At 35.9% G+C, this 20,985-nt stretch overlaps 1 protein-coding gene across 1 annotated transcript in view; it reads right to left on the bottom strand.

Annotated features, from left to right (window-relative positions):
• SH3BGRL (SH3 domain binding glutamate-rich protein like) overlaps positions 1 to 20,985 on the bottom strand; it is a 58,958-nt gene that overhangs the window by 2,707 nt on the left and 35,266 nt on the right. The window contains exons 2-3 of the mRNA XM_012727023.1: positions 13,036 to 13,221; positions 4,488 to 4,568 (exon numbers count right to left, since the gene is read on the bottom strand). Coding sequence (XP_012582477.1) covers positions 4,488 to 4,568; positions 13,036 to 13,221 — 267 coding nt within the window. The remainder of the gene's footprint in view (positions 1 to 4,487; positions 4,569 to 13,035; positions 13,222 to 20,985) is intronic.

Below are 20,985 nucleotides of genomic sequence, written 5' to 3'. Positions count from 1 at the left end.
GATTTGGTGATGGGAAACCCGCGGGGATTACAATCGAGATGGGAAAAAAAATGTGCAAAATGATGTAAAAATAAACTTTTTAATAATAAAAAAAAAAGATTAGTACATAGAGTCAATGGTGAAAGAAACCTTCATCTTAAGTTGAAGAAATCATGACTGTCAGAAGATATCACTCTAAAGACCTGTCAGTAATTGAATAAAAGTCTCAGAAGAAGTGGGAATAGCTGAATTTCCAAAATGATCCACTGATCTCAGAAGCAAAAGTATGCAAAACGTTTTTCCCCCAAGAAAAAGATAGAAATAAAGAAAGAAGGAGACCAAAGAGGACGCTGCAATTCACTCTAAATAAATACATCCTTAGCAAAACAGCTGCAACACACTACTAACTCACCTTCCAGAACTCCCAGTCAAAACTCAATAGTTCCTAAAATCTTGAAATGATTAACATTGAGTTTGCCTATCATATGATTAAGGTCTAATGTAAAGTGCTTCTTAAGAACACTTAATGTCTTTGAGTAACTAGTATTTGGAAAACATCCTAGCTCCCTAAAGTCATATATTACCAGTTTGCTGTAATGTGTCATAAATTCTTTAGCTTTGTTACCCTTTTAAATGGAATTATAGCATAGACATAAAAAACAAAATTCAAAGTTCTTTATAATATGTTGCTAAATTACAACATATTTAAGGTAAATTTACTTTTCTAATTAATTCTATTCATCAAATATATAAATTGTTAAAATCTTTACTTCACCTAAGAGAGTAGCCAGTATTTACAGATTCCTGAGTTATCTAATAAGCTAAAGAGGCTTAGAGACATGTGAGGTGCTTGCCTTTGCTACCCCCAATATTTATATACAAATTCATCAGTTTTGATGCAGGTAAACATGGATTCAAATTCCAGCTCTACTATGCAGCCTTTATCAAATTACTAAATTTGATCACTTATCCTCTGTAAAATGACACAATGACAGAGTTCATAAAGATCATAAAGAAAATGAGTATGTAAAGAGATTGGCCCTTTGACTGCATCCACCCTTCTTTCCAGTTTTTCTCCTCTTCATTTTTTACCCATTAACTAAGACCAACTCCACAGTTACATTTATTAACAAATGGTTTCTCTTTGAGGTGCAGTAAAATAGAATATGATAAATGGAAAGAGAAGTTCTTCAACTCTCACAGCAAAGGCAGAGTCTCTAACTCCTCCCTAGAGCAAAGAAATTCAATAAAAGCTAGGCCTCTCTGACAACTTCTTGTCACTTGAAATATTAGTAATTTAATAAAATAATAATTTATTTTTGCTAAAAATTAAAACTTCAGTTTTCCACTCAACATGAACACCAGTTTTAATTTTTAGCAAAAAATAAAAACATTATTTTATTTAATATCCCAAAACTATCTCCCCCACTGTGAAATAAGAAGTGTTAGTGATAAAAAATTACCTTTGCACTAATATAATTAGTAACAAATACTTATGTGTTTTAAATGTAACCAGTTTGCAAAAGAACATAAAAAAAAAATTTGTCTTCCACAGGTGTCCTTGTTTATACAAATACTGGCTAGAGTTTACTCTTAAAATTCAATCTCTCTAGTATAATGGTTTTCAGTAATTTTTATAAGAGAACATATGCTAATTATATACAAAAGAAAGGGGGAAAAGTATACATATTAGGTACAGTTCCTTTCAGTCTGTTTTGATCCTATGGGTAGCTTTCAAATGCAATTACATTATTAATAATACATTAAAAGCAATTCTGCTGCCATTATAATGTAACTTTATAAACTCATTTTTTTTCAAAGATTTATTTATTTATTCATAGAACTGGGGTACAGGCCAGAGATGCGGAGGGTGAGAGGCTTCACCAGAGACAGAGTGGGGAGCAGAACAGGCAGATCGAGGAAGTACACTGCTGAGGGGAGCAGCGGGCGGGTCAGGAGAGGTCTGCCACACCATGTGGTCACCTCCGGGGCAGGCGGGGATCGAACTCATGCGGAAGTAGCTTTTGATTCTTAGTACAGTGCTTTAACCCACTGCGCCACCAGGGAGGGCCCCATTTGTTTATTTTTAACTGAGGTCATATTGGTGTACCCCCATCGGGTATTACCACCATAGTGCACCTACAAACACCCATATTATACCAACACAGACCATTGTGCTTCCTTCTCTCTTTGTTCTGTCCCTTCCCTGAAACCCTTCCTCCACTTGGTTCTTCACTTCTGAAGTCAACTATGAAAGATTAGTATTCAGCTTGTCTTTACCTGACTATTAAATTAGTTACTTTATATTCCACATATTAGTGACACCACCTGGTATTTATCTTTCTCCTTCTGACATATTTCACTTAACGTTATCCTTTCAACCTCCATCCATGTTGCCGCAAGTGGCATGAATTCATCATTTGTGATCACTAAGTAATCCATTGTGTAAATGTATATATCACATCTTCTTTCTCCACTCATCTGTTCTCAGGCACATAAGGTGTATAAACTCATTTTTTAATGAAATCATGAGTTTATTAAGTAAGCTATTTTTGTTAACTTTATTTTTTTGATATTTTACTTGTTTTCAAAGTTTCAGAAATACACACACACACAAACATATATATATATCATACTGACATGAACTTTTATTCATAAAGTTCATTCAATGTTGAATTAATTTGTTTCAACCTACTATTAGATATTTAAATTATTTTCAGAGTTTTGGGATTGTAAATATTTGACACATGTTTTTATCCATAAATCTTATTCCATACATAAGATTATTTCATTAGGCTATGATAGTGAAAATATTGGGTGAAAAACTATAAACGTTTTTGAGGTGCTTGATATATATTTTCTGTTCTAGTGTCCAAAAGGCTATACCAGCCTGTACAATCAATAGTAATATATGAGCATATTGATTTCAATGTACTTGTTTCAGCATTGAGTACAATCACTTCATTTTATTTTTGCTAATTTCAGATGGAAAATCATGTCCCACTTTGTCACATTTATTTTTTTACTTTTTTAAAGATTTATTTACTTGTGCATACACAACTGGGGTACAGGCCAAAGGTACAGAGGTGGTGAAAGGATGCATTGGACACAGAGTGGGGAGCAGAACAGGCTGACTGGCAAAGCACATTGCTGAGGGGAGCAGCGGGCGGGTCAGGAGAAGTCTGCTGTGCCATGTTGATCACCTCTGGGGCAGGAATGGAACTCATGCTGAAGTAGCTTTAGCTTCTTAGTGCTGTGTGTTAACCTGCTGTGCCACCAGGGAGGGTCCTGTCACATTTATTTTTAATGTACTTTTCCAATGTGGATTAACTAGCTTCGTTACTCCTTTTTCATCCTTTTATTCAGCTTCTCCCCCCCACCCAAAGACTCATTACTTTGTTAAAAGGGGAAACTGAAAACTGAGCTGAAGCATCGAAGAATCATCATCATCATCATCATCAAATTTATCACTTTGTCTTAAAAAAAAAAACATTAAATAGTAACAGTAAAACATCCCCCTATCACCAACCTACCCTCTCAACTCCAATGTCAATCCCAGCATTCCTGATTCCACACAAATTTATCAATTCCATAGTAATCTAGACACTTGCTATTTTTCAGTCTTTGATAGCAGCTGCTGCTCTTTTACTCTATTACTACTCCTAGGTTTAGACAATGATGGAAAATATTTCTGAATTGACTTGCTCCTATCGGCTCATCACCTCTAAATTCAGCTGGGTACTCAGTGTTCTCACATTGGAAATCCTGAGCCTATTTTCAAGTGAATCCTTTCAATTCTCCTCTAAGTTCTTGTGTCCCCAATTTCCCATCACTCCTAGCTAATGACTTTTTCCTACCTCACACTCAATGTAAAAATAGCTTCAAAGGTAGAACTTCCCCACATGTTAAAAGTTCTATTTTGTGCTTATCTTCTTATCTCCAGACTCAAAAAAAAAAAAAAACACATTTTCTCTCATTTCAAGACTAACTTCCCTCCTGGAACACTCACTTTGGTATTGCTTCCATGACTTTTGCTTAATTTTTCAATCATACACATAGCATGCATGTATCTATCTTCTCGATCAGTGATTAGCTACATGAAGATCAAGGACATTTCATTTAGTTATGTTCCTCATCCTCTGGTTTAACATGCATATTTAATAAAGGTGTAAATTTTACAGATTAAAAACATTCCAGGCCCTCCCTGGTGGCGCAGCGGGTTAAAGCACAGCACTGAGAATCTAAAGCTGCTTCCGCATGAGTTCGATCCCCGCCTGCTCCTGAGGTGACCACATGGCGTGGCAGACCTCTCCTGACCCGCCCGCTGCTCCCCTCAGCAGTGTACTTCATCCATCTGCCTGTTCTGCTCCCCACTCTGTCCCTGGTGAATCCTCTCACCCTCCGCATCTCTGGCCTGTACCCTGGTTCTGTATAAATAAATAAATTAAAAAAAAAAAAACATTCCAGTAATAAAACTGCTATAAAACAGAAGTAAAAAGAAATCATACCTTCGAACCAGGTGGTGCTGCCAAGCCTAAGAAGGCATACACGGCATTATTTTCTCTGGCTTCAAAGAAAGCATCATAGTCCTTGGCGAAAAAAAGGCAAGAAGAATTATATACACAACTAACAAATGCAAAAAAGGACAAATTTATTGTGAATTATCTGACTGGTCAATGTTTTAGGGCAAACAGGCTAACGAAATTCCATAATCTTCAAATTTTGTAAAGAGTATTGAAGAGGCAAAGTTAATTGCATCTCATTTAATGTGGATTAAATGCTTTTTATGGGACAAAAACCATAAAATGGTTTATTTCATATTACATAGAATTGAAATCTGCCTCGGGGCAAGCAGCTCTCTCCATAGCCCAAAGTAGCCAACTATTTGCCAGTATGAATTTGCTTATTTCTGGTAAGAGAATATCAATTGGTCTAGCTCATTTTTTTACTTTTATTCTTTATGTAGGCAGAAACATCCTCAGAACCAGAAATAGAAAAGATGTCAGCGATGTATGCCTAAGACCATAGGAATAATGAGTCTCTGCTGTGATTGGAGGAAAAGAAACAACTTTTATGGAATATGACCACAAGAGCATATAAAGAGGATTCAACCCTGTGATCAAAGGGAAGCCTTGCATGACTGAATTAGGTTGTTCATCCCAATGTCTTCTTCTAAGGCACCAAAAAATTATATAAATGTAAAAAAAGAGAATTAATTACCTAAATTTGACTATAACAAATAATCAATAGCAAACCCACCCAGAAACAATCATTGTCTAAAACTGCCCTCTCTTTAGTTGAGTTAGAACACATAAAAAAAAGAGGTCTTGTGACTCTCAGGTAAAATCCAGCAGCCCCTGCCCAGACTTATGAAACTCCAGACCCAACTGGAAAGACTCCAGAGCGGACAGAGACCTTGAAATGTTCCCTGAGAACCCCGCTTACCCCTACCGAGACTAGCAGAGGTCTTGTGACTTCTTCAAGACCTTACCCATGCCCACACAGACCAGTGAGGTTTCCACATGATTTGGGGAGGATGCCAGAGTAACCGTAGGTTTCTAGTGCCCCAACATTTGCCCAGACCCACAAAGGCCTTGTGACTTCAAACAAGGTCCTTAGCTGCACCTGTACAGATTAGTGAGACCACAGGCCCATATCAAGGAGTAAACTAGAGTGGCCAAAAACCTCACAACCTCCCAGACGACCCTACCCGCAGTTTTCCCAGATACATGAAAACCCTGATCAGTGAAGGAAAAGAAGCCATGCTCAGAGGAAACCCCACATACAGCACCTGGGTTCCAATGGTAATAAAACATAGAAGGAAAAAAACAACAAATGGGAACATGAGTCCCCAAGCAATTATACAACACAAAAAGGGACAACTCTCCAGAACCCTAAGTCATTGACATGGAAGCAATGTTCTATAGATTTTAGAATTACAATTACATAAAAATTTAAAGAAATGGGAGAAAACCAAGAAAAATGAATGTCCTTACAAATTAAATCAATGAACTGAAGACAGAAAATGAAGTTTTAAATAAAATAAAATTGGAGCTGCAGCATTTCAAAAGAGAAATATAGGAAGTTAAAAACTTAGAAGAAAATCACAGAACTCAAATAGATCATAGCATTGACTGTAATTGAAGATACAAATGTACAAACAAGGTAAATGTCAAAAAAATAAGGGAAAAATAGTTTATCTACTGAATGAACTCATGTTTTCATGAAATGAATTTATACAACCTGAGTGCCTCAGAACAGATGAGTGGATCAAAATGTGGTTTATATACAAAATGGAATACTACTCAGTGATCAAAAAAGATAAACTCATGCCATTTATGGCAAAATAGATGGGGTTCAAAAGGATAATGTTAAATAAAATAACTCACAGAGAGAAAAATAAATACCAGGTGGTGTCACCAATATGTAGAATATAAAGTAAATTAATAGTCAGATAAATACAAGCTGAAAAACTAACACTTGATAACTAATTATAGAAATGAAATGAGAGAACTGAATGGTGGGGGAGGGGAGAGAACAAAGAGGGAAGAAAGCAAAATGATTTAAAGTGGTAGAATATGGGTGAATTGGTGGTGGGTACAGTATTAGGGTATACCTGATAGAAGTATCCCAATATTACCTCATTTAAAATATATTAGTTAATTATATATTTTTAAGATGACACACACATACAGGCACACACACACACAACACATAGAGAGAGGTATAGCAAATTCCCAGCCAAAGCCTCAAGCCTTTACCAAGCACAAGTATCCCTCAGCAGTCCCACTGTTAAGAACCCTGGACCTAGGACCTCAGGCCCAGCATACAGCAGGCAGTATAAGCTTCAATCAAGGGCCTAAGGCCCCAGCTGGCAACAGCAAATTCCAGTCCTGCTGGCAAGGACTCTGGACCCTAGATCTCAGGTCAAGAATGTAAATAGTGGAACAAGTCATCAGCCAAGGGACCAAGGACTCATCAGGTAGTGGTTATCCCTAGAAGCCCTGGTAAGGACCAAGGTCCAACACAGGCACAGACAGGCCAGAAAACAAGGATGTCTACTCTCATCACTTGTATTCAGCATAGTAATGAAAGTCCTAGCTAGAGCAATTAGGCAAGAGAAAGATAAAAGGGAAGCCAAACTAAGAGAAAAGTAAAATTTTGAATATTTGCAGATGACATAACATACATAGAGAACCCTGAAGGCTCCACAGAAAAACTGAAAAATCAAACCAGTTCAGCAAAGTTTCAGGTTACAAAATCAATGCAGAAAAATCAGTTGCCACCCTATCTGAAAAAAAAAAAAATTGAGCTAGAAAAGGAAGAAATAAAGAAAATGCTTCAATTTACAATCACACCAAAACAAGCTAACAACCTGGGGGTAAACCTAACCAAGACCTATACAAAGAAAAACAAAACAAAACAAAACAAAACACTAGGCATTGTTAAAAGAAATGGAAAGATATCTATCATCTGCTCTGAAATTGAAACAACATTGTCATACTATCCAAAGCAATATACAGGCTAACTTTAATTCTTACAGACATTAATGAAATTCACCTGAAACCATACAAATAGCCAAAACAATCCTAACAAAAAAGAATGGTGATACCACACTTCCAGACTTCAAACTATACTATAAAGCAATAATAATTAAAATAGTATGCTACCAAAATAGAACACACAAACCAATGGAATAGAATTGAAATCCCAATAAGTAAAACCACACATATATTGGTCAACTAACCCATGACAAAGGAGAAAAGAATTCACATTGGAAAAATGAAAGCCTCTTCAATAAATGTTGGGAAAACTGAACAGCCACAAACAAAAGAATGAAAATATGCCATTTCACAACATACACAAAAATTAACTCAAAACAGATGAAAGAATTGTTTGTAAGACCTGAAACTATAAAATTCATAAAAGAAAACAAACACAAAATACCTCACTATATAAGCTTCAGTGATGTCTTAAATCTGCAAACAAAAGAGAGCATAAACAACTGAGACTACATCAAACTAAAATTCTTCTGCACCATGAAAGAAACCATAACTAAAATGAAGAGGCATTGTACTGAATGGGAGGAATTATTTCCATGCCTTATATCTGACAAAGGACTGATATCAAAGATTTACAAAGAATACATACAACTCAACACGAATAAAGAAAACAAATAACACAATTTAAAAATGGACAGAAGATCTAAATAGACACTTCCCCAAAGAAAAGATACAGATGGCCAATAAGCACATGAAAATGTGCCCACCACTTATCAGGAAAGTCTAAACCAAATGCACAATAAGGTACCACCTCACGCCTATGAGTATGGTCCACATTAAAAAGACCAAAACCAAAAAGTGCTGGTGATGTTATGGAGAAAACGAACCCTCTCACACATTTAGTGGGAATAGAGATTGTTTCAGCCCCTATGGAAAACAAATGTAGAAATTCCTGAAAATAATAAAACTGGATGTGCCAAATGACCAGATATCCCATTCCTAGGTATCTACCTGGAGAATACAAAACACTAATTTGAAAGGAAATTTGCACTCCTATGTTGATTACAGCACATTTACAACAGCCAAGCTTGGAAACAGCCTATGTACCCCAAAACAGATGAGTGCATCAAGATGTGGTATATATACAGAATGGAATACTATCAAAGCAGATAAAGTATATATACAGAATGGAATACTATCAACGCAGATAAAGTCCTGCCATTTGTGGCAACATGGAAAGAGCTAGAAGGGATTATATTAAATGAAATAAGCCAAAAGGAGAAAGATAAATACCGGCTAGTGTCACTTATACGTAGAATAGAAAGAAGCCAAGCAAAGGGTGAAATAAATTTTAAAACAACCTTTGGAAGCTAGATATACAGCTGAGGTATTCAGAGTGGGGGCAGGAAAAGTGAGAACAGGGTAGGGAGAGAGCACAATGGACTATGGTGGAGAACTATGGGTGCTTTGTTCTGGTGTGCTATGGTTTCTCCATCTGAAGGGAAAGATGCTATACTTGCAAAACACTAAAAGCATTGTAAAACTATTTGGTACTTCAATAAAAATATAGAAAGGAAAGAAAAGAAATAAAACTCCTAAGGGTACACTTGGCATTTTGACTAATATATTAGAAAGGGAAAGTACTCATAATTTGCTGGTTACTATAAACATTGTGCTACCAACAAATCTTGTATTACATGGTTCTTTTCTAGCACCTATAATTCCTGGTACTTGAAAGACATGGGAGTACAAAGTTTGGAACCTCTGATTACATTTAGAACTTTGGACCCCACTTGAAAAATCATGAGACTTTCTCTCGTTTACAGATTTTTCTAATAGCTACTTATAGGCACTGAGTAATCAAGGACTGACTTAAATTATCTCCTTTGTACCATAAATGTTGATAAAACAATGAATTCTAAACAATTAGCATATATGGCCAGACACTTAGACTGTTCAAAAGTGTAAATTGCTAAATCTTGACATCAATTCGATACTGAAAAAGATGACTAATAAGCCACTCAAAGTAAAAAATATACACGTCCACACTCAACCTCTTGGAAGTAACCTCAAAATGATAAATCTAAAGAATCCAAGAGTTAAACAAAAGGTACTTCTTACTGTCATCAAAGAAAGAAAAACATCTATTGTCATGTTTAAACTCATGTGGAAGAACATAGATCTTCAATACTGAAATCTACATTTATGGTGCTATATAGGGGAATCTGGTCATCTCTCTTTCAAGTGTTTTGGCACTTTTGTTGAACCTGTACTTAGCAAACACAAACAAATTTGTAAATCTGAGAGAAAAAATCAGTCTTCAATTAAACTAGATTAATTTATTCTGCAAATAGGTGTTGAGCGCCAACTATGTGTCACCCCCCGTCATTGGTTCTAAGAATAAAAGAGGAAGACAGACAGTAATGTAGTCTCTTTATTCTATAGGAATTCTCTTGAAGAAAAAACATACTTAATTTACAGTGTCCTGAATTCCAATAACTGTAAACAAGACCGTATTTCACTAACTGGAATCATATAATCATTTCATAGAAATGAGTTTCCATTCTGCATATATATTGCACAAATTTTTTAAAAGCCAAGATTGTGTTTTAAATGTTGCATCTTCTATATATAACAGAACCTCGCCTTGTAGGTTAAGTGGTTATTTCAGTTACAATCCAGTCTGGAAATAGAACCTAAGCTATAGTCTAGTGGTTTTCAGTAGGAGGTAATTCCCGATCCTCCACCCCCATCAGGGACTTCTAGCAAAGTCCGGAAACATTTTTGGTTTTTCACAACTAAAAGGGTGCCAATGGCATCTCATGATTACAAACTGAGGATACAGCTAAATATCCTACAATGAGAAAGGCATCCCCTACACCAAATAATTGTGTAAAAGAAGATGTCAATATTGGCAAAGTTGAGAATCATTCGGAGAGTTTAAACAAGAGACTGTGACATGAAGAGCTACTCACAACAGGTTAGAGACAAAAAGCAAACAGAAGACGGTGAGACAACTCAGTGATGAGTAACAGCAGAAACCTGCTACCACAGCCTAGGAACAAAGGGAAAAGTAGGAAACCCAGCAGCTATGGAGCTCGTAGCGCTAGTATCTAAATGGAGAAGCAGTCTCTGTCATGGACATCTCCAGAAACAGGAAGGAGGTAAAAACCTTGGCTTTACCTTTCCTGCCCTCTTGCCTTCCAATCAGTTCTTCCTATTATTTGCCAAACCTAATAGGAATCCAGTTGCAATGAAGACCGGGAGATCAGTACTCATTGTCATCAGTATTGTTGAGGTCAGTACTCTCTTCCCCCCAAACTTGTAATACAGAAAGGAAAATGAAAAGAATGCAAAGGGGATCTTCAAGTAAACAGGAAAATGAACAATGCATTGGTTTAACTAAGAGATTCAGTGTCGAAAAGATCAAAGAGTAAATCTTAGTTGCATTATTCACTAGTTGCGTGACTTGGAAAATCAGTTAACCTCCTTCAAGGCCTCAATTTCTTCATCTATAAAATTATAGAAATAATAATACCTAATTAATGGCAGTAGTATGAGAACTGACTGATACAATAGATATGAAGCATGTAATACAATAGCTGACATATAATGTTTCCTATGAATAATAATAGGTATATATTCTTCTTTAGAGTCTATATAGGGATAAATCTTAATTTTTAATATTATTAAACTCAACTCAGTGCCTGGTACAAAGCAGGCACTTAATATAAGGTGCTAAATTTCTTTTCTACTTACAAAAACTTGACTTAATCTGACCACCTTCCCCTTCCTTTCCATATTCCCATTTTCGGTGATATTTGACTAATTTCCATATCATATTCCATTCCCTTAGAGCGTAGAAGAAATACACCAATTAAATGTGGTTTTGCAGACGTACCAAAATATGCTGTTGTCAAGAGTCAAGCAAATTACAATTTCTACTTCAAAAAGAAGAAGTAAAAAATATTGTGTGGCTTAGATTAGACTGCTGAAATTATGAGTCCACTTCCAGCCCCTCAGAATGAAAAATTTGCACTTATTTGTGGAATGTAAATAATCATAGGGAAAAAACTGGTAAAATGCAACAAAAATAACAGAGACTCTGAGAAACACGGTGGGAAAGGAAGAAGAGTAGAGGGGTTATACAATAATGTGTATTGGACCGGCGCTTTGGTGGTGAGTAAATGAATCATGTGCACATGTCCAGATGCACAGCTATACTCCTGAAATTATAGTTATGTAAATTAATAATAAATAAATGCAATCTGACTTAAAATTTTTCAAATGTAGAGTCACTGAGGCTTCACTTTCTAAATGAATAGCTTAATTGTGTTTTCTTTGTCTGCATAGTATGTCTTTACATTCTGGCCTTGTTTGCAGCAGCAAATTAAATCTTCAGGCCTCTCAGAACAAATGACAAATTCAACTCACAGAGAAAATATTTTATGTCATTACATTTTTTTCAGTTTTTCCATACCCATACTGAAGATACTGTGAGTTGGCACATGAAAAAATCTCCACCAAAGAGTGTCCTTATTATGCCCATATAAACCTATAAGCTAGAAGATGTGGATTATGGATTCTAAAATCATTTATTCCTCAGCAATGCTAATTCCGAGGCCAAAACAATGCAAACAATTATTTACTGGAATTTCTGTTGCCCCTACATATGCTTATCAAATGCATGTGGTTTCATAATCATTCTGACAGTTTCAGGTGTATATGATTCTTCCCACCCTTTGCTCTTAACCAGCATCCTGCAGAGGAAAGAGAGGGAGAAGGATGGGAAGGAGGAAGTGGGGAGCACAGGAGGCTGTGGTGATGGTGAACTGGAGGAGGAAATTCTATGGGGTCTAAACCTAAGGGAGGCAAAAAAAAAAAGTAAGCATTGTTTAAAAATGAATAATGTAAAATACATATAAATAAATTTAATTTTTAAAAAGAGAGAAAAGACATATTTATCTTGTACTTGCCATGGTGCCATGGCATACATATGTTAAATATACAGTGAATGGAGAACAAAGAAACCACTGCGTGGTATAAATGAACAAGAAAAATGTCATAATTGAAACCACCACTCACAAAGCAAAAGCTCTTTTTGTTTCCCTCATCCCATATAAAACAGCTTTTAGCTATATTCAAATTTTAAGAAGATTCTAGATATGAAAATACTATTACTAGTATACATAAAATAAAATATTTCTCGTTTTAACGCTAATTTTAATATAATAAGCAAAGAAGTTGAACTTTATTAAGAAGATTCTTCATCAAAAAGTCAAAAATAATACAATTACTCTGGCTGGAATTAAGATGAGGAAATGTAAAACCAACTGCACGCCCAAGTTCTATATATGTGCAAAGTAAATTTCTGGTGGACGATGCATCCATTTACATTCTAGTAGCAAACAAAATAACTCAGGCTTCCCAGAATGGATACAGAAGATGAACTTGAGAAATAACTGCTTGCAGACTTAGGGATGGGCACAGAAGGAGGTGGACCTGGATAGGATGGATTGCAGATAAACTACATTTAAAAAAATTATTTCCTTACCCCACGGTACTGGCTTTCATTGAAAATCTGAGGTGGCAGGGGGTATCCAGTAGCTGGACGACTGTCCTCTGGCACATTTTCTCTCATCCACTTCCGATTCTCTTCATTGGCTGCGATATCTTTTTCTTCAAATCCTATTTTGTTAGCTTCTAAGAAACCAAGCACATCTTGCTGTTTCTTCTTAATCTAGGACCCAAAGAACAAGACACCATAATGTTGAACAAATAACTTGTGTTGCCTTTACTTTTCAGATTCAATTAAACACAGTTTTTGTAAATGAACTTAAGCTGAGGTAGTGACAGGAGGTTCTTTGCTTTGTTCTCAAGATGTTTTAACAGTTAATCAGAGGGATATTACACCCAGAGAGTCCCATGGCTTAGAGCAAAACCCTTGAATATCAGAAATCAATACAGACTATGAAAGAGAGGGGAAACAGAGAAGAGAGTCACCCTTCAGTGAACAAGAAGTAGGGGGAGAGAAATCACTGGAAATTTTGGCTATGGGTAGAATATATCCTATATGGCTGTCATTTCAGCAAGGAGCCTTGTGACCGGAAGAGCTAAATTCTGTGGAAGGTTACACAACCCTGACTGAAGGGAAATATGTGGAGGAGCTGTGGTGCCCATCCCACCCCCAGGCCAGGTGCACAGTATAAAGGATAAATACAGTGCTCTGGCACACCCTTTCAGACTGGTACTGGCCTCATGGAGCACATTAACCATGCAAAGACTGCAGAAGGTCAGATCTGGAAACCAGGAAAGGCGGGACATGGGCCTTTCACAAACAAGTCAGTTCTCTCCTTCACAAAACATTCAAATGAATGGCTGAATGTTTCGAAAGCATCCTCCCACTCACTGATTCAGCTCTGCTAGATTAGGTCTCAGAACCTACAGAAGCAAACAAAGTCAACAAACTAAAATCAAATAAAACCACAGAATGCATACTAGAAAAAATATGTATTTCAGCTCTCTAATTTTACCACTTCATGTTAAAGATATAGTGATATCAAAAGCTGCAAAATGGGCATATTAAAAAAAAATACAACATGTGTTATCTGAAACCATAAAGGAATATGACAAAGAAGAGAACAACTCTCCAGAATCTAACCATAAAGACACGGAAGATTTTTGATATGCCTATGAGATAAATACCTCAAAATTGGCATAATAAAGAAAATCAGAAATGGAAGAAAACACTTAAAAAGGTTAAAATAACATGAGAACTCAAAAATTTAATCCAAAAGTGTGTGTGTGTGTGTGTGTGTGTGTGTGTATTTTGTAGCAGTCCTTCAGCTCTTTTGTTAGGTTTATTCCCAAGTATCTGTTCTTTTTCTTTTTTGGGTTTGAATTATAAAAGGGATTTTTTGTTGTTTCTTCTTCAGATTGATTGTGTGCATATAGGAAGGCTACTGATTTTTGTGCAATGAATTTGTATTCTGCTACTTTACTAAATTGGTTGATTATTTTGATTCATTTTCCTGTGGGATTTTTGGGTTCTCTATGTATGTTATCATATCATCTACAAATAATGATAGCTTTACTTCTTTCCCTATTTGGACTTCTTATATGTGTTTCTCTTGTCTTATTGCTCTGGCTTGGACTTCCAGTATTACACTGAATAGCAGTGGTGAGAGTGGACATCCTTGTATAGTTCCAGACTTTAAGGGAAAGGTTTTCAGGTTTTCACCATCGAGAATTATTTTGGCTATGGACTTGTCATATATGGCCTTTTTTGTGTTAAGGTGTAGTCCTTCTATTCCAAGAGCCTTTATCATAAATGGATGTTGAATTTTGTTGAATGCTTTCTCAGCATCTATTGATATAATCATATAGTCTTTATTTTTCTTTTTGTTTATGTATTGGATTATATCAATTGACTTTTGGATGTTCAACCATTCTTATATCCTTGATATAATTTTTAAAAGATTTTTTATGCATACAGAACTGGGGTACAAGGACAGAGGTACAGGGGTGGTGACAGGAGTCACCAGAGACAGAATGAGGAACAGAACAACCATATCAACCAAGTACACTGCTGATTGGAGCACTACTGATTGTGAGACAGGTGAGGTCTGCTGCTCCATGTGGATCACCTCTGGGGTTGGAGATTAAATTCACCTGATATATTACTTGGTCTTGATAAATTATCTTTTTGATGCACTGCTGGAATCTGTTAGCTAAGATTTTACTGAGAATTTTTGCATCAGTGTTTACTAGAGAGATTGGTCTGTTGTTTTCTTTTTGTGTGTTGTCCTTGTTCAGTTTTGGCATTAGGGTAATATTAGTTTTATAAAACATATTTGGTAGCATCCTTTCCTTCCCAGTTGTTTGAAAGAGCTTCTGGACATTTGATAAAATTCATTTGTAAATCCACCTAATCCTGGGCTCTTGTTTTGGGGGAGGGTTTTGATTACTGTTTCAATTTCATTGCTTGTAATTGGTCTGTGTAGGTGTTCTATTTCTTCTTTATCTAGCTTTGGATGGTTGCAAAGTTGTCGGAATTTGTCCTTCTTTTCTAGATTGTTGAACTTGTTTGCATAAAACTATAATAATCATTGATAATTCTTTTGACTTCTCCTGTATCTGTGGTAATTTCTCCTCTTTCATTTATGATCCTATTTATTTATGCTTTTCAAAAAACTTAATAGTTCAGATATTTTGCTGTCACATAAACCATAAAACAATACTAAGCAGTCATGGCTTTCTGGCTGTATATGGATATAAAATAATTGGAACTACAAAGGGAAAATCATTAAAAGAGTAAGTCTCACTGAACTATTCATGACAGCACTTTACAAAATCCATTAAAGACAACTAAAGATAAAAGTAAGGAAAATCATTTCATCATGCACTAAGCAGAATTGATTTTCTAATGATAGCTGTATTATTTTTAGCCAGGGAGCAAGTTATTCCTACTTTAGTACAATCTATTTGTAATGTGAGCCTACATCTTCATATGCAATTTGAGGTATTTAGAAAGGGCCAAGAAGGGAACATCTACATTTATGTTATCTGCTTCAGATAACCCATGAAAAAACTTTTTATTGAGGTAATATTTTATCATAAAACTAAGTTTCAGCTGTGCATATTGAAAACATGTGCATATACTACATTAAGATCATCATCAAAAGTTCAATCTATCCTTCATATCATCTCCTTTTTTACCAATTGCCCCTCCTGTTTTTCCTTCTTGTGACCACTAATTGGTTTGATACTCTAAAAGTCTGTTTTTGTCTTATTCATCTTTTGTCTTCTCCATATGCAGCATATGGATAAAATCCATAGTGTTTGTTTATCTCTGGCTTATTTCACTATGTGTAGTAAGTTCATCCATGTTGCTGCAAATGACAGGATTTGGTCTCCATAGCTCTACAGTATTCCATTGTGTATATGTACCACCTCTTTATCCATTTGTCAGTTGATGGGCATGTAGGTCATTTCTAGTTCTTGGGAAGTAATACTGTAATATGCATGGGTGTACAGATATTTATTCATACTTCTTTTTTAACTTGGAGGAGGGGCAAATACCTAGAAGTGGAAACTGGATTCTATAATATTTCTATTTTAAATTTTTTCTATTCTTAAATTTGAGGAACTTCAACAATGCTTTCAATAATGGTTGTGCCAATTTACGATCCTACCAAAAGTTTATGAATGTTCCCTTCAATCCATATCTTTTCCAACACTTGTTACTTCCTGTTTTTGAATAATAGTCAATTCTCACTGGTGTGAGATATTTCATTTTTCTTTAACTTATATTTCCCTAATAACAGGAGATGATGAACATCTTTTCATGTGCCTATTGGTTATATCTTTTGGAAAGTATTCTTCTGCCTACATTTTTACTCAGTATATTTAATTGTTTATTTTTTTACCTTTTTGTATACTTTAGCTATTAATCGCTTAGCAGATGCATGATAGGCAATTATACTCTTCCATTAAGTAGCATGTCTTTTAGTTTTGATGAAAGTCTCTTTCACTATGTAGAAGCCTTTTAGTTTGTGGTAGTCCTATTTGTTTATTTTTGCTTTTCTTTCCCTTGCAATTGGAGTTCAGTCCCCAAATACATCTTGAAGGTTGATGTCAACAATTGTACCATTTAAAAAAGTTGTACAGCATGATGTATTAGGATTTATTCCAGGGATGCAATGACAGTTCAGTATATACAGATCAATAATATACCACAGTAACAAAAGGAAAGACAAAAATCATGATCTTCTCAATAGACACTTACAAATGTTTTGACAGAATTCAACGAACATTTATGATAAAATTTTCAGTAACATGAATATGAAGGAAAAATATCTCAACATAATACAAGCCATATACAAAAACTCAGAGCCAATACCACCCTCAATGGCAAAAAATTAAAAGATGTTCCTCTAAGTTCGGGAATAAGACACAGATGTTGACTGTCACCAACTACTATTCAACATAGTTGTGTAAGTTCTAGCAAAAGCAATTTTACAAGAAAGAATAGAAAAGGATTAGAAAGGAAAAGGTAAAACTATCAATATTTCCATATGAAATGATAATATATATAGGAAATTACAAAGATTCTGGTAAAACACTCTCATAAAAATAATAGATGAATATAATTTATGGTAAAAATAATAAATGAATACAATAAAGTAACTGGCCATACAATAAACAGACAAAAACCTGTACTAAGTCTCTATGCAAATAATGAACTAGCACAAAGAGAAATTTGTAAGACAAACCCATTTGCAATTGCATAAAAATTAATTAAATACCTTGGAATGAATTTGAACAAATAAGTAAAAGACCTATATTCTGAAAACAGCAAAAATGTATTTAAAGAAATAAGACACAAAGAGAAGTAAAGGTATCCCAGCTCATTGACTGGAAGAATTAACACCATTAAATTGGCAATATTACCTAAAGCACCATGGGGATTCACTGCAAGCCCTGTTAAAATCCCAATGACATTTTCATGGGAATATTACAAAAAACTCATGACATTTACTATAAAAGATCTTTTAGAACAACAACAAAAAAACTCTTGAAGAAATACGATAAACAATGATCTCAGTTTTAAAAATGACAAACTCAGCAAAGATAGTGAAGGAAAGGATAAACAGCTAGGACTACATCAAGTTAAAAATGAGAGATTACACAAAACAGACACCCCACTGATTGAGAGAAAATTTTCTCATACAATACTGATGATAAAGGATTGATCATAAAGATATACAAAGAACTGATGAATCTCAACAAAAATAAAGTAAATAACCCCATCAAAAAGTGGGCAAAAGGGCTAAAAAGTCACTTCTCCAAAGAGGAAATGCAGACAGCCAATGAGCATATGAAAAAATGTTCAACATCACTTGTAATAAGAGAGATGCAAAATAAAACCACGATGAGAAGGCCCTCCCTGGTGGCGCAGCATGTTAAAGCACTGCACTAAGAAGCTGAAACCACTTCCGCATGAGTTCGATTCCCACCTGCCCTGGAGGTGACCACATGGTGTGGCAGACCTCTCCTGACCTGCCCGCTGCTCCCCTCAGCAGTGTACTTCGTGGATCTGCCTATTCCGCTCCCCACTCTGTCTCTGGTGAAGTCTTTCACCACCCCTGAGTCTCTGGCCTGTACCCCAGTTCTGTGTACACAAATAAATTAAAAACACACACACACACACAATGAGATACCACCTCGCACCAGTGAGAATGGCACATATTCAAACAACTAGCAACAACAAATGTTGGCGAGGATGTGGAGAAAAAGGAACTGCACTGCTGGTGGGAATGCAAACTAGTACAACCACTATGGAAAACTGTTTGGAGCTTCCTCAAACTGATAAAAATGGAGCTTCCATATGACCAAGAAATCTCACTCCAAGGTATCTACCCCAAAGACACAAAAACACTCATTCAAAAAGACACCTCCATTCCCATGTCTATTGCTGCTCTACTTACAATAGGAAAGACATGGAATCAAGCCAAATGCCCAACAGTGGATGACTGGATTAAAAAGATGTGGTACATATACACAATGGAATATTACTCAGCAATCAAAAAAGATAAACTCATGCCTTTTGCAGCAACATGGATGGAGCTGGAAGGGATCATGCTTATTGAAATAAACCGGAAAGAAAAAGAAAAATATCGGATGGTCTCACTCACAGCAGAAGCATAACGACCAGGGTGGGGAAGTAATAATAATAATGAACAACTATATACCAGAGGCATTTTATGGGGTGGAGTGGGGAATGGGATCAAATTGGGAGGGGGGAGAGTGCATTCGACTATGGTGAGGGCACACAGGTGATTTGGTGGTGGGAAGCCCACGGGGATTACAACTGAAATGGGAAAAGGCACAAAATGATGTAAAAAAAAAAAACTATTATGATTTTTAAAAAGGAAACAAAAATAGACACTTCTTAAGATGCTAAAAATATAGCTACAATATGAAATTCCACTCCTAGATATCTATCTGAAGAAAACAAAACACTGGTTACTCATATGTTTATTGAAGTACTAAGTTACAATGGCCAAGTTATGGAAATAAACCTAAGTACCCAGTGATAGATGAGTAGGTAAAGAAAATGTGGTATACATACATAATGGGATACTGCTCATTTATAAAACAGAAGTCAAATCTTGCCATTTGTGACAACATGGGTAGAAATGGAGAGGCTTATAATAAGCAAAGTCAGTCAGAAGGAGAAAGGCAAATACCTGATGATTATTCTTGCATGAAATTAAAAAAAAAAAGCAAATGGATCGACAAAATTAAATCAAAACAAAGCCTAGAAAATCTAACTGCATAGCTTGAGTGTGGGGGGGGGAGGAGAACTGGAGAGTAGTGAACAATGTAGGAGGGGCCTACATTATTGGGGGATTATTGGTGCTTTGATGATGGTGATAGGACAACTTAGATTGGAAGAACTGTGAACTCATAACACTAAAAAATATACAGTGTTGTAAACCAACATTACCTTAATAAAATAATTTAGTGAAACACAAAAGCAAATGTTTGGGGCCTCCCTAGTGGCACAATGGGTTAAAGTACAGCACTATGAAGCTATCTGCAGCTACTGCAGCACAAGTTCAATCCCCGGCCAGGGAGGTGACCCACATGGTGAGGCAGACCTCTCGTGTCTCCCCTCAGCAGTATACTTGGTCAATCTGCCTGTTCTGCTCCCTATTTTGTCTCTAGCGTCTATTCTGCAACCACATTTCTAGAGATTGTTTCAGCAGTTCCATTTTTTCCCTTGTATATTCCACATAAATTAAATAATTGAGATAAGCCAGTATTTGTCTTTCTCCTGACTGACTTCACATTCCATAATTCCCTCCTGTTCCAAATACGTTGTCATCTGTGGCAACGGTTAACCTATATTTACAGCTGGGTAGTATTCTATTGTACATATATACCACATCTTCTGTTGATGGGCACTTAGGTTTTCATACCTTGACTACTGTAAATATTGCTGTAATGAACAAAGGTGTGTATATATATCCCTTTGGGGTTCTTGTTGTTGAGTTAAATGAATCTCTGTAGATCTTAGATATTAGCCTTTTGTCAGATATATGATATGCAAATATTTTCTCCCATTCAATAGGGCGTCTTGTTTTAATGATAATTTCTTTTTTTAAGAAACAAATATTACTTGCTCAACATGATTTATCTACCCTTTTCCCCAGAAACATAAATTGACCTCAGTCACCAAAGCAGAGGTCAAAATCTGATAAAATATATAAGGCAAAGGGTTACTAGAAAATTAGAATATAACCAAGGCCCTACTCCCAGGAATCCAAGCCCCTATACCCAAACTTAGTCTGGGCACACAAAATCAAGGGAAATAAAGATATAAGAGACTGGAAACTGACAAAAAGAACACCCAGGCAAGAGTAAAGGTTCTTGATAGTGAAAAGACCTGGAGTACAGGGTGGGGTGATCTTTGCCCCAGAGACTGCTAGAGAAAGGG

The sequence above is a fragment of the Condylura cristata genome, unplaced genomic scaffold (assembly GCF_000260355.1).
Source record: "Condylura cristata isolate star-nosed mole 26May11 unplaced genomic scaffold, ConCri1.0 scaffold00019, whole genome shotgun sequence".
Taxonomy (NCBI): domain Eukaryota; kingdom Metazoa; phylum Chordata; class Mammalia; order Eulipotyphla; family Talpidae; genus Condylura; species Condylura cristata.
This window is presented reverse-complemented; position numbering and strand designations above follow the sequence as displayed.